Source organism: Paramormyrops kingsleyae, chromosome 13 (assembly GCF_048594095.1).
Source record: "Paramormyrops kingsleyae isolate MSU_618 chromosome 13, PKINGS_0.4, whole genome shotgun sequence".
NCBI lineage: Eukaryota > Metazoa > Chordata > Actinopteri > Osteoglossiformes > Mormyridae > Paramormyrops > Paramormyrops kingsleyae.
The window spans coordinates 6,804,423-6,818,716 of NC_132809.1; the positions used below are offsets into that span (position 1 = coordinate 6,804,423).

Here is a 14,294-nt window from a genome sequence, read left to right on the forward strand (position 1 = left end):
GTGTTTTCAAAGAGGAATTACTATAGAGTTTCCACTGTCTGCTAAAAATTGGCTAAATCTTAAAAATGTTTTTTCCCCACATTTCATTTATTTGTTTTGCACTCCTGACTTTCAAAAATAGTGATTAAATATTTAGAGTTGACAGTAAATATTTTTTTCAAATACATAGATTGCACCACCTCCTTCTTTGTCGGAGCCTTTGAAAGAGCTCTTCAGACAGCAGGAGGCAGTGAGAGGAAAGCTAAGACTTCAGCACAGTATAGAGCGGGTAAGTACTGGAATAATCCTGCATCTGAAGTAGCTAGGTAGTTTGCTATGCTGGATGTTGCACTTTCCATTATTCAGCCAAGTTTTCTGAAAAATGTGCTTAAAGTATCCTTAGCGTTATTTTCTATTGACCTCTCTTCTTCAGGAGAAGCTGATTGTGGCTTGTGAGCAGGAAGTGCTGCGTGTTCACTGCAGAGCTGCAAGGACAATCGCAAACCAGGCTGTTCCCTTCAGTGCCTGCACCATGCTGTTGGATTCAGAGGTCTACAACATGCCTTCTGAGAGTCAGGTGGTTCTACAGCCCCATTAAACTGGTGGGAAACCACCATCTATTATTTACCTACTTATCTCTTCAGTCTTCAACTCTTTTATAACATAACTTAGCATGTGTTGTGAAGAGTGTGTTCTGTAGATTCATTGTCCTTTTATGTTTGTTTCTGCTTATGGTTGTTTTATGAATGCTCATGTTTGTTACTGTCAGGGAGATGAGAACAAGTCCGTGAGAGATCGTTTCAACACTCGCCAGTTCATTTCCTGGATTCAGGATGTGGGTGACAAATATGACCGTATGAAGGTGAAATGTTAAATTATTATTTTTTTGTTATAATTATCTTGATATATAGTTCTGTCAGATGCTTATTTTCTTCCCATTCTAACCACGTTTTTATTGTTTATTTTGTGTGCATTTTGTTTATACATTTCTGAATTCCACATAAGTACCTCTCTCGTGCACAAGGTGTCCTTCCTCTAGATAGATTTTGCTGCTGTCAAACAGTTTATTTCATCTTGCAGACCTGTGTACTAATGCGGCAGCAGCACGAGGCAGCTGCCCTCAACGCCGTGCAGAGGATGGAGTGGCAGCTCAAGGTGCAGGAGCTGGACCCTGCCGGACACAAGGGGCTCTGTGTCAGTGAGGTCCCCTCCTTTTACGTGCCAATGGTCGACGTCAATGATGACTTTGTACTGCTGCCGACGTGACAGGAGTGTTCACAGAACTGTCAAATGTCACCATTAAAAAAGACATCAGACTAAGCATCTGGTAAGGGCTAGCCAGTCGGAAAGGAACCTCTTCTCAAAATGTGTTGTATATATGATGAAAACAAACTTTCTAATAATTTCCTTCCATAAAAGGAGGATGACTTTTTTAATGGGGAAGAAATGCACTTTTACCCTACAAGTTTTTATGTTTTTTTTTTGTTCCAAGAAGGCAATATGGATTTGCCTGGGGGTATAGCCCTGATGTTTGATTCTATTTTTTTATACATACATACATACACACACACATACATTTTTTTTATATGTGTGTGTGTGTGTATTGTGTTTGTATGTATGTATGTATGTATGTATGTATGTATGTGTGTGTGTGTGTGTGTATATATATATATATATATATATATATATACATATATATTTGGAAAGTAACATTTTGTTTTTGAAATGAAGATCTGAGGCTCATTAAGGAAGCAGAACTATACATGGCACAAAATGCACAGAAGGACCTTTGAATTGCTCTTCAGAGGGCAAGGTGCAGGGGCAGAAAATTGAGAGCGGCTCAGTATAAAGGTGGAACCTTGGCAGGGTCCCTCCACAGACGGCACTAACCCATCTAGCCAACAAGGGGGCCATGCTGACCGAAGGACTGCATTGGACTGCATTGTGCTGGTCCTTATTCTACATGTTGCACCGTCTAAGGAGAGGCAAAGAAATCTGACATGGGTGTTCGCCAGCAAGCAGGTTGTCAGTCTCTGCTGTCACACTGGGTTTTCACACCTGTTCACTGCAAACAACCACAGATTGTCGAGGCAAAGACTGAGATATTTTTTTTTTGTCTACTTCTTTCCTTGGGCATTTCATTGTTTCTCTTTCCGAGAAAGTGACTTCAAACACTATAGAGCCAATATTAGTTTAAAGAAAAAAAGATTTTTTAAAAAAAGTATCATATAATTTCTGTACAGTTTTGTATGTACCAATGTATTCTTGCTGCCTTCAGAATAATTTATTTTGCCATTCATTACTGCACAGTTGTAAATAACTTGTGTACTGTAACATCACACACAGTTAAATGTAATAAAGCGTTTTTATATATACAGTTCATTTTAGGCAGCACTTTCCCTAAACAATGGGCCAAAATACGTTCATATTTTTAGTATTTCAAGGAGCCATCCAGTTCCTTGGTGTTCTGGTCACAGCTAGTTAGAGAACCGGTCAGATCAAGTCAGAACCAGTTATAACGTGACATCTTATTCTTTATGACAGGAAAAATATCAGAAATCCCCTTTTCCCCTTCCTTTCCAGCAGTTCTTACTCTGTAATATAAGCCGTTTCAGTCCTATGATGTAGCAGAATGGTTATTAAATTATTTTAAGTAATGGTAATTTTATTTTACACTTACTTTCTACAAAACTAATTAAAAAGAAAATTAAAACCAAGAAAATGCCTTTTACAGTCTGATTAATTTGCTTTATCATTGTGCAAGTAAAAAATTAAGGTAAGCACAGGACATTTCACATTTCAGTTATGTAGTATAAATATTGTCATATTAGAAATCCAATTAACATGACATCGATATGCTGTGTGTTACAACCAAACATTTCTAATTTTAAATTGTGCAATGAGCATAGGCTATATGGTGTATGTTGAATTTTACTATTACTAAGATGTTGTATGAACCTTGTTTTTGTCTGTTGGTTTAGGTATGGTGACTGCCTCTCTTTCCCTGAGAAGTAAGATTTACAACATATGGCCAATTAAAGTTTCACCTGAAGTTTCAGATATACAGGGTATTGAGGTTTCAGTAAAAAGGTGCTACTTTTCTGTTAGTTCATTTTATTTATAAAATAACAGCTGTATTGGAAACCAATTTTATGAACAACTTTGTATTTTCTGCTGGCTAACTTGAATTGATTCTTACATATTGTTTTGCTGTTTTTGTTTGAGTTAAAACTTTAAGAAATGCAATGGCCTAATCAGGTATACCTGAAACACAGACATCCTGAAACTCTCCAGCCCCCAAAATGCTTGCACTATCAATAGATTCCATTATGTTCTGTCAAACAGAACACAGTAAAGTCATTGAAACACAAGTGTAAGTGATCACATGATGGAACATGCAGGAGGAAGTACTGTATGAGTGCTGCAACACTGCTCAGCCAATCAGCTGTAGGTATCTATGTGTAGTAAGTGCTAGACCTGAATGTATTTCTGGCCTTGGTGCTCTTTGCATTTCCAGGCATTTCTGTTGTTCATCTTATTTGAATAAATACATTAAAACTTTTCCAAAGGCTTATGATTTGTTAAACTGAACTTTTATAGGCAATACGCACACAAGCTTAGTTATGCCTCAAGCTAATTGACTGGGTATATCCATTGCTAATTGTTCTCAGTGGAAGAGAAGGCCAGTCCACCTGTAAGTTTTCTTATAATTGTTTGCCTTCAGAATTGTACCTTGTATGATTTTAAGCATAAAAAAACTATAATTAGTCCTTAGATTTTCCAGAATGTTAAATGTTCTTTAAATGGATTTATTTTTCCTGTTATTTTGTGTATTTGTATTGTTACATGGTACATGGTGTTCATCATGCTTAGTTGCATGTTGTACTGTTAGACCCAGTTTGGGATGTTATGTAAACATTGTCAGACTATTTTTCTATGCAGGTGCACAGTGTTCTCACACATGCTTAAGAGAATGGGGAAAGAATGATTGCCAGCATCATATGATGTTACTCATTTTTATTTTTTGCGTATTTACAGCCTTGTGGCTTGGCACTGTGACATGTTAGATATAATGTTAATGTCCCAACACTTAACCATTTTGAGCTGCAGTGTATTTTTGTCATATGTAAATTCTTGCATCTACATTCAGTGAGGAATTTAGTGTGAATAACACACTAATGCTACATGTCGCCCTGTGAGTTGAATAAAATAGGTGAGCGATGAGCAAACACCTATAAATCCCCCCAGCCTTTAATAAAAATCAGTTGGTTGTTTCTATACATAAACACATGCATATTCTTATCCAATCCAGCAAAAAGTTTCACTTAGCTACCAGTATTTTATACACTCACTGGATGATTAGCATGATTTTACATATTCTTTTAAATACCAAAATATACACACCAAAATTAGAGCGTGCATTTTCCTGTTTGCTTTCTGTTCCTGTTATGTCTTGAGTTATTGTCCAGATTTGGATGTTGTGTTTTGTACAAAGCATTAAGAGTTGTAGCATGTTAACAGTGCTTATCAACAGAATGTATGTTACCCCTATGTCCTACATCCTTTTTGTGTCTCTCTCAATTATTTGTTTCTTTTTTGTTTTGTTTTAGGCCTGCCTTTTATTACTAGACCGTTTCACTAACAAAGGCTTGAAATTGTGAAGACCAGCCATCAGTAGCTCTGTTAATCATGTTGCTGGGAATATATGGAGTTGATAAAGGCATGACTGAGCTTTTAAAGCCTGCATGTATAATTAAATAATGAAATGCTGGTTATGTTACATTCAGGGCCTCTCAGCCACTTCCTGCTTTCATTTATATCTTAAAGAATATATAAGCTGCTTAGTTATTCAGGGTTAATGGTTTCTGAGAAGGTTTAATGTGACCTCACTGTTTAACATCCAACTACTTACCAATGAGATGGACAATTCCCATTTCTCCTCAGTCCGCAACATCTTACCTCCTTCCTGACAGTGTGATTCGTTAGTTTTAAATAATGGGATTTCCATTGGACATTGCCACAACTTCAAGCCTTTTTTTGTCCCCCGTTTAACCCCTTGAAACCGGACTGTCGCTGTGCTAGACAAAATAAATGACAATGCATGGACAAGTACTCAAACTGGTGAAAAATAAGATATTTATCTGACACCTTTTTCTGACACCTGTGACATAATGGAATCAAAGTCTCAGCTGTGTAAATTTTCCTCTTGTAATGCGTAAGGAGACATTGTACATAGTTGTTAATACCTCCTCTTTATACTAGTTTAAACCTGCGTGGAATGTGGGGATCTAATGGAGATGAGGAAAGGGCTCGCTGCCCCTCATGTAACGATGTAATTTTTGTACAGTGTACTTGAACTGTGTACATAGCTGGAGCAGCTGAAGGGGGGAGGGGCTGTTTGTCAATTGTTGTCAGTACTGTCAACACATTCAGTGTTGTCACTAGCTGTATATATTCTCTGCAAAAAAGCAAGGAAAAAGAACTAATTAAATATAATTTGTTATTTTCTACAGTTGCATGTACAGAGAGCGCAAGAAATTCTGTTGTCCCTCAGAGATTATGTTCATAAATAAAATTTTAAAAATATCTTTTGTCATTTTTCCCCCTGCAATAATTCCTCTACGCAGAAGTTAGAGAAGTCAAATAAGTTGTTAGTATTGTATGAACAGGACCTAAGAAAAAAAAAAGTGATTATCAAAAAAGCATAATTAGGATGTATGCCTCAGACATAAGGTTTTCTATCCACATTTTCAATCAGCTAATTTTATCCAAGGTCAGTTTTTACCCCTTTTTGTTGTACTTAACCATGGTGCCTCGTGTCTGATTTATGATATTACATGTCCAAGATGTTACTGGACAACGTGTTTATACTCATTGTCTTTGTGCAAATACCATAGGGTTAAATGATTTTTTTTCTGAGAGATGCATGTCATTCTTTTCATAATATTTTCCTCCTTGTATTCTGGCTTGAGAAATGAAGAATTGAAGAAAAAAAGGCAATTTATCAAAATTTGTCCCAACATTCATGCTATGACCTTAACCATCATAAGCAGTTAGGGGATTGATGAATGGATGGGATGTACTTATATTCATTCACTTTATTGATTGATGAAACCCTTTATTGCTGTTGCAATACACCATGTCACTAGTCACAAGTACCAGTGAAAAAACTGGCCATCAACCTGACCATACATATACAAACATCACATTATAGGGGTTAGACAGGTCAAGAAGACGGAGGATATAGGAAGAACAGAGAAAACAGAATTACATGAGGAGAGAGGAGGAGAATTAAAAAAAACAGCCCCAGACTGTACTCCAGTAGGGAGTACAATGTAGGAACAGGAAGAAAAAAAACCTCAGCAACATAAGCACATGCATAAGCACATAGTCACCACACCTTACATTAAAGTCGAGACTTGCAATAGGGGAGGGGAATGGGGAGGTGGAGGTAGTCCAGCATAGACAAACAGCCATCCGGTCCTGCAGCCAGAGGCGCTGTTCACAGACCCGCCTGTTCACGCTGGGGGTGTGAAGCGGCAAAGGCGTGGGATGGGGGTAGGGTGTCATTGTGGTTGGGGGAGAGGAATGCAAGAGAGTCTCACTGTCTCGTTCTTCAGGGGAAGTTGTTGAATTCAGCAGCGGCCTTGGCCAAGGCCCGTGCTGATTAGGGGGGAGCCAAAAGCAGATAGAATGTGGTTGTTTGGGTTTTCGGGCGAGAAGCTGTAATTTCGCAGCTCCTCTAATGTCCACTCTGGTCTCCACCATCCAATCCTTTGCAGAGCCGTGAGCTTCTCCATGATGTTATCAAATCTGCGGTCATTAGACACAGTGATGTTATCCAGTTTGCGATCTATAGCCATAGTCTGAGCGCCAACAGCTCTGCCAAGTCCGTCAATCATCCCGGCCAGCCTAGTTGGGCTTTGAGTAGCTGTCACCGTTTTCTTCAGTTTCCGATAAACCAGGGCAATGCCTAATCCAATCATCATAAGACCTGTAATCATGGTTCCGAATAGGTAAATATCTTCGATGTCCTCCACGGAAAGAGCTGCCAGACACATGACCCTCCACTTCTTCCATCCGTCCATCGTGTAGCCAGCTGCATACGTACCTGCAGGGCAGTCAGCTTCCATCTAACCTGGGCTTTTCATCGAGAAGATGGTGTCAATTGCTTTCAGAGACCAGTTGATCAAATCCATAATTTCTTTAGTTTTTGAAGAGCAGGGATGTGAGAGTCTCTCAAGTATAGACAGTAAGACAGTAGACTAGACAAGATGAGAGGAGCAAAGCAGGGAAGATAAGGAGAGGGAGAGAAGTGCGTCTGCCTCCGCTGAGAGCCAAAGAATGAATAAATGAATAAAAAAATTATAAATTTGTCTATGAAAGCTGTTGAGGAAACGGGATGTAATTGCAGCTTTGCATATTGATATAAGCAGTAATAACAAAAATGACCTGCTTTCATCAAATGGATGCCGGAGCAGGGCACAGAAGGTACAGGTTCAGGTCCCAGGTCAGTCTGTCTGGTGAATGTGGGTGTCTGTGTGAGAGAGCCTCATCAGCAAGGCCTGCGCAGATGAGACTCCGGATACCCCCCTCGGGTTGGGGCGGAGGTGCTGCGGTGGGGGACGGTGGCGCCCCCGTGGGTGTTGGTGCTGCGCATCCGGGCGTGTCGTGCCTGATGCCTGCTGCCCTGCTGCGTTATCACCTATTCCCCCACGCCCCCCAGCCCACACCCACCTACACCAGAATACATATAGGTACTGGGGGGTGATCAGCTAGTCACCCCCCAACTCTTTTAATTCCACTTTAGACACCACACCCACAACATCACACTGCATCACACAGAGGGAAGGGGGAGGGTGATTAGCCACTCAATCCGCGCCTGCACGGCCGCCCCCCAGGGGGAACCGGCGCGCTACCGCCTGTGGCTGTGGGGCTCCTGGCTCGTGCTCGCCGGTGGGGGGTACCCGGTACCTCCCCCCCTCTGCCTCCTTGGGTGAACGGGCAGCCCTCCGGTGGCGGGAGCCCCGGGTGCCTGGTCGCTGTGTGGCGGCTGGGTCCATGATCGCTCGGGGCTCATACAAGATTCTTGCCCTATTTTATCCCTCTCTCTACTGCTTGTCTGTGTGTGTGTGTGTGTTTGGCTTCCATCCTTTCTTCTCAGATGCAGATACTGGTGCGGCGATATCCAAACTGTGTTCCTGTTGGTCTGCTTATGTATTTTTTTCTTTGGTATTAATGTATTTAATTCCAGAAGCAGATACTGCCACAAGCTTATTCACTGTCATAATGGTACCTGTCCGCCGGCCCTCCATTAAAGGAAGGGAACTAAAGGGAAATGGGATGGTTTTGGCACACCAACCCCGTTAAAAAGGATGTTGGGGAAAAAATAGTCCACTTAGCAGGAATAGGTGCAGAAGGTTGTAAGGTTTATTAACAAAAATAATAATGAAACAATAGCCCAAAAAAACAGTCTCCCGGGAAAACCATCTACACTAAAGAAAACCAAACACAGGTTTAAAATCACAGCCTCACAGCAAGCTGCCCCCCCCCTCTTTCCTTTCTCTCTCCTGGCCTTCACCTTTACCACCTCACCTAACTGGAACCTACCACCTGTTCAGGTAAGCATGGGGTGAGCTGTGCAAAGATAAAACACAAACTTAACTCATACCAAACCAAACAAGCCATGGCAGCTATGTTTGACCTCCCACCCTGCCTCTGCATTTGGCTGCAGTCTCATAAGGGCTACATAATTACTAACTGGTAATCTTTGATATTCTTCCCCCCCCCCCAGTATAACTCCAGTAAGCAGCACCCAAACCTGTCTTCACTCTCCCTAATGAGCAGCTGACTTCCCTGCCTTCCCAGCAGCAGCACAACCAACCACCACATACACAGCAAACTCCCCTAGATAAAGAAAATACAAAACAATTATATTTCATAAACCAACCATATAAATAAGGGAATTGAATCCAGTGAAAAGGAAAAAAAAGTACCCTTTTCACATTTCCCCCTCCCCTGGGAGCTCGCCTTCAGGATGGCGAGACAAAAAAATCAGCCACCACATTGGATTTCCCCGGCTGGTACTGAACTTGAAACCGGTAGGGTTGCATCTCCATCACCCATCTGGCAATGCGATTGTTGGAGTCCTTCATTCGATGCAGCCACTGCAGGCCCTGGTGATCCGTCTGAAGAATGAAGTCTCTTCCAAGAAGATAATATTTAAAAGTCTCCAAGGCCCATTTGATGGCCAAGCATTCCAGCTCGATAGCTGAATACCGGGTCTCACGTGGCCATAACTTGCGGCTGACATAAGCCACCGGCTTCCGGTCCTCACCCTCACCTTGAAGCAGAACTGCCCCCAGGCCCACTGCTGAGGCATCCGTCTGAACAACAAAAGTCTGATTAAAATCTGGGCTCTGCAACACCGGGTCCTTACATAGCGCCTCCTTCAACGCCAGAAAGGCCTGTTCATGCTTCTCCTCCCATGGCAACTGAACCGGGCTGGACTTGCGAGTCAGATCTGTCAAAGGGACTGCCTGTGTGGCAAAATGTGGAACAAATCTTCTGTACCAACCGGCTAAACCAAGAAAAGACTTAAGTTCAGACTTTGTGCGCGGACGCGGGCAGTTCCTCACCGCCTCAACCTTACCCTTCTGGGGCCGTATTAGTCCATGACCTAATAAATAGCCTAGATACTTGACCTCCCGTTTTGCTATAGCGCACTTCTTAGGCTGCACAGTCAAACCAGCTTGATGCAGCCGTAGTAGAACCTCTCTAAGATGCTGCACATGGTCTTCCCACGTAAGACTATAGACCACAATGTCATCTAGGTAAGCAGCTGAAAAAGACTCTGCACCAGCCAACACTTGATCCATTAATCTTTGAAACGTGGCCGGCGCCCCCTGGAGGCCAAATGGCATAACCGTAAACTGAAACAGGCCCTGCGGTGTCCTAAAGGCCGTGTATTGCCTGGCCTCTGGAGCTAAAGGCACCTGCCAATATCCCCTACAAAGATCTAAAGTGCTAATGTACTGGGCTGGGCCTATACGCTCTACGAGGTCATCCAACCTAGGGGTCGGATATGCATCAAAATTCGATTGAGCATTTAGCTTTCGAAAATCAATACAGAACCTAATGGAGCCATCTTTTTTCAAAACTAGGACTATTGGACTGCTCCACTCACTCTGTGACCTTTCTATGACCCCCAGTGACTTCATCAATTCCAACTCCTCTTTCAAAGAAGGAAGAAGACGTTCAGGAACTCTGTACATTCGCTGACGCGCCGGGGCCAGCTCCTTCAGGATGATGTTGTGTTCCACCAAGGAGGTGTAGCCGGGTCTATCCACAAACAAATCTGTAGGAACAATAGCACGTAGCTGCTGCTGCTTTTCTGGGGACAAATGAGACAAGTCCAAGTGAATTGGAGTTCCCTCTGTCTTTGGAGGGAGAAACTGGTCCGTGTAATCCTCCTCCCCCTTCACCGACCTCACCAGCAACTGCTGGCTAACACCATCACCTTTAGAATGCCACCCTTTGAGTAAATTAACATGAAATGTCTGTTTCTTCCTTCTATGCTGAGGCATACTGATTTCATATGTGGCAGGACCCATCTTCCTTAACACCCTAAAGGGACCCTGCCAACGCGCTAACAGTTTATTATCTGAAGTCGGCAAGAGCAACAACACTTCTTGTCCTGGCCGGAAAACTCTTGCTTTTGCCTTCTTATCAAAACCATGTTTTTGCCTCACCTGTGCTTTCTCCATATTGACATGCACCAGCTTAGCCATCTGCTCCATTTTCTTCCTCATTTGCAGAACATACTGGAGTACAGGCACTGGCTGAGGCTCACTCGCCTGTTCCCAAGCATCTCGCAACACATCCAGAGGTCCTCTCACCTGCCTCCCATACAGTAACTCAAAAGGAGAATAACCTGTAGATGCTTGAGGTACTTCTCTGTAAGAAAACATCAGATAAGGCAACCAACGGTCCCAGTCCTTCCCATCTTCGGCCACAAACTTCTTAAGCATAGACTTCAGGGTTTGGTTGTATCTTTCTACCAGGCCGTCTGTCTGGGGATGGTAAGGAGTGGTCCGTATTCCCTTAATTCCCAGTAACCTATACACCTGTTGTAATGTTTGGGACAAAAAAGCTGTACCTTGATCTGTCACTATCTCTTTGGGAATTCCCACCCTAGAAATTAGCTGTAACAATGCCTGGGCAATTGACTGCGCAGTAATGCGCCTGAGTGGGAACGCCTCGGGATAACGGGTAGCATAATCACACACAACCAATATGTACCTATATCCAGAATGCGTCCTTTCCAAGGGCCCTATGATGTCCATTGCTATCCTTAAAAAGGGCACCTCAATAATTGGCATTGGCTGAAGTGGAAATTGCCTGACTTTCCTATTACTAGCCAGCTGACATTCTGAACAGGATCCACAAAACCTCTGGACATCCATATACAAACCTGGCCAGTAAAATTTGTTAGCAATGCGCTCCAGTGTTTTTACACTGCCAAGATGCCCCGCCCAAGGGATACTATGGCCCAGGGTCAACACTCTCTCTCGCAAACTACGTGGGACGACTACCTGCTCACCTGCGTCCCCTTCTGGTCGGTGATATAACAGCCCCCCACAAAGAACATAGCTTTCCCCCGTTAGAGAAGAAGCCGTCCCTGTTAACACTCCATCTCTCTCAACTACTTTACCAAAAGCGGTCTTCAGGGTTGGATCCTCCCTCTGTAGCTGCCCTAATCCTGCTGGTATTTCCCACCAACTATCTTCAGCTAACTGACTCGGCCGTGGTAACTGCAGCTGCTCCTTTCTGACTGTCCCCATTAGCTTTTCCCTTCTTCTCTGTCTTTTACTCTTCCTAAACTTTGTCATTACTCCCTTCAGGGAGGTCTGACTGACTAAATGGAAGCTGGCCTAACCAGGTTGCATGAGAGGTTTGGACAGGGGGCTCCTCAGCTCCCTTTTCTGCCCTCGCCCGGGTTACCACCATGTTAACGGGTTTACTATCCTGTAGCAGCTTGGTCAGCACTGGCACATCCTGACCCAACAAAACTGGATAACTTAAATCGGGCACCACTCCCACCTCCAAAAAGTATTCCTGCCCTTGCACCTCTAGATAAATGTGAGCTGTAGGATACTGGCGTTTGTCCCCATGAACACACCAAACCTCTACCATTCCATTCCCAAACTGCTGGGTCTGAACCAAAAACGGCAGCACTAATGTTTGGGTACTTGCTGAATCTAGAAGGGCTGTGGTTGGAGTTCCATTGACTGATACCGGTACTATCTGCATCTTTCCCTGTACTTCCTGGATATCTACCTTTGGAGGGGGGGGTCTAGGCACACAACACATGGTATCCGCACCTTTGACTCTAAAAGCCGGGCACTGTGGCTTAATATGGCCTTCCTTCCCACAAAAATAACACACTGGTGACCCTCTCTCTCTCCTATCTCCCATATTCCCAGTAGATTTTGCTGTAAGCATTCTCTCCTCTATCCTTCCTCTTTCACTAGCAGTAGGACCACCCCCACCAAACCCAGCAGACTTACCCCTGGCTGTAGGCGGGTGGGTGCTCTTCTCATATCTGAAGGCCTTTGGTCCACGTCTAGCCGCTATAAAGGCCTCCACCAGCTCTGCCGCTCTCTGTCCTGACCGGGGGTTATGTTCCTTCACCCACACCTTCACTTCAGGGGACAAAATGCGAAGGTACTGTTCCAGTACCATTATTTCTCCTACTTCTTCCACTGTCTTTGCAGCTGGTTTCACCCACTTCTTATACAGATCTTTGAGACGATTATACAGCTCACGAGGAGTCTCTCCTGGCCGCACATCTGGCTCCCGAAACCGTTGTCGGTACATTTCTTCATTGATTTCATACTTTGCCAAAATGGCACCTCCCACACTGTCATAATGCATTGCTTCACTAAAGTCCATAGCAACATATGCACTCCGTGCCTTACCAGACAAATATGGGACCAGATGAACAGCCCAGTCTTCTTTAGGCCATCTATAGGCAGTGGCTAATCGCTCAAAAGTCACCAAATATTGCTCAACATCATCTCCTTCTTCAAATTTTGGGATGGTTGCTCCACTCCACGCTCTGGAATGTGATGGCACCTGCAGGCTGACCTCTGACCTCTCCGGTGGAGACTCTGAGTGAGAACCCCTTTCCTCTGGTCTACTGTGCTCCACTCTCCTCCTGTCTACGTCCTGTCGGTCTGCTTCCATCTCATCCCGGAACTGGTTCAGCTGCACCTGGACCCCTCGCCATCGTTGCTCCTGTTTGTGGGCCTCTCTCCCCTGAATTTCCATCTGCCTCTTGATGAGAGCATACAGTTGGTCAAAGGCAGCCTGATCGAGCATCTGATGATCTTCCCCAGCCGCTGCAGCCATATCACCTTCCATTGGGGCACCCCGGCCACCTAGTGGAGCCCCTGGATCAAGCTGTAAACTGCTGGCCTGCTCACTCTGCATGGCCTTCTGCACACTCCTGGTGTTATAATACCTTAGTTGCTTCTTGGCCTCCAGTCTCTCTTGAGGCGTCACATCCCACCACTGCCACCAAATGTCCGCCGGCCCTCCATTAAAGGAAGGGAACTAAAGGGAAATGGGATGGTTTTGGCACACCAACCCCGTTAAAAAGGATGTTGGGGAAAAAATAGTCCACTTAGCAGGAATAGGTGCAGAAGGTTGTAAGGTTTATTAACAAAAATAATAATGAAACAATAGCCCAAAAAAACAGTCTCCCGGGAAAACCATCTACACTAAAGAAAACCAAACACAGGTTTAAAATCACAGCCTCACAGCAAGCTGCCCCCCCCCTCTTTCCTTTCTCTCTCCTGGCCTTCACCTTTACCACCTCACCTAACTGGAACCTACCACCTGTTCAGGTAAGCATGGGGTGAGCTGTGCAAAGATAAAACACAAACTTAACTCATACCAAACCAAACAAGCCATGGCAGCTATGTTTGACCTCCCACCCTGCCTCTGCATTTGGCTGCAGTCTCATAAGGGCTACATAATTACTAACTGGTAATCTTTGATATTCTTCCCCCCCCCCCCAGTATAACTCCAGTAAGCAGCACCCAAACCTGTCTTCACTCTCCCTAATGAGCAGCTGACTTCCCTGCCTTCCCAGCAGCAGCACAACCAACCACCACATACACAGCAAACTCCCCTAGATAAAGAAAATACAAAACAATTATATTTCATAAACCAACCATATAAATAAGGGAATTGAATCCAGTGAAAAGGAAAAAAAAGTACCCTTTTCACAGTACCATTGGTTTCTTTGT

The 14,294-nt window shown here is 43.7% G+C and overlaps 2 protein-coding genes across 9 annotated transcripts in view; one reads left to right on the forward strand and one right to left on the reverse strand.

Moving 5' to 3' along the window:
- Positions 1-5,565, forward strand: part of LOC111857436 (ankyrin repeat domain-containing protein 11-like) — a 109,747-nt gene extending 104,182 nt beyond the window's left edge. For all 8 annotated transcript variants that reach the window (XM_072698098.1, XM_023838306.2, XM_023838305.2 and 5 more), the window contains 4 exons: positions 170-268; positions 413-556; positions 749-841; positions 1,060-5,565. In XM_072698098.1, coding sequence (XP_072554199.1) covers positions 170-268; positions 413-556; positions 749-841; positions 1,060-1,245 — 522 coding nt within the window. In that variant the 3' untranslated portion in view covers positions 1,246-5,565. The remainder of the gene's footprint in view (positions 1-169; positions 269-412; positions 557-748; positions 842-1,059) is intronic.
- Positions 5,566-11,841: 6,276 nt separating this feature from the next.
- Positions 11,842-13,995, reverse strand: LOC140578146 (uncharacterized). Its single transcript, XM_072698102.1, has 2 exons — positions 13,398-13,995; positions 11,842-13,311 (listed from the first exon to the last, which is right to left on the reverse strand). Exon 2 carries the CDS (start codon positions 13,309-13,311, stop codon positions 11,857-11,859), a length of 1,455 nt encoding a protein of 484 aa, XP_072554203.1. The 5' UTR covers positions 13,398-13,995; the 3' UTR covers positions 11,842-11,856.
- Between the last annotated feature and the right edge of the window lie 299 nt (positions 13,996-14,294).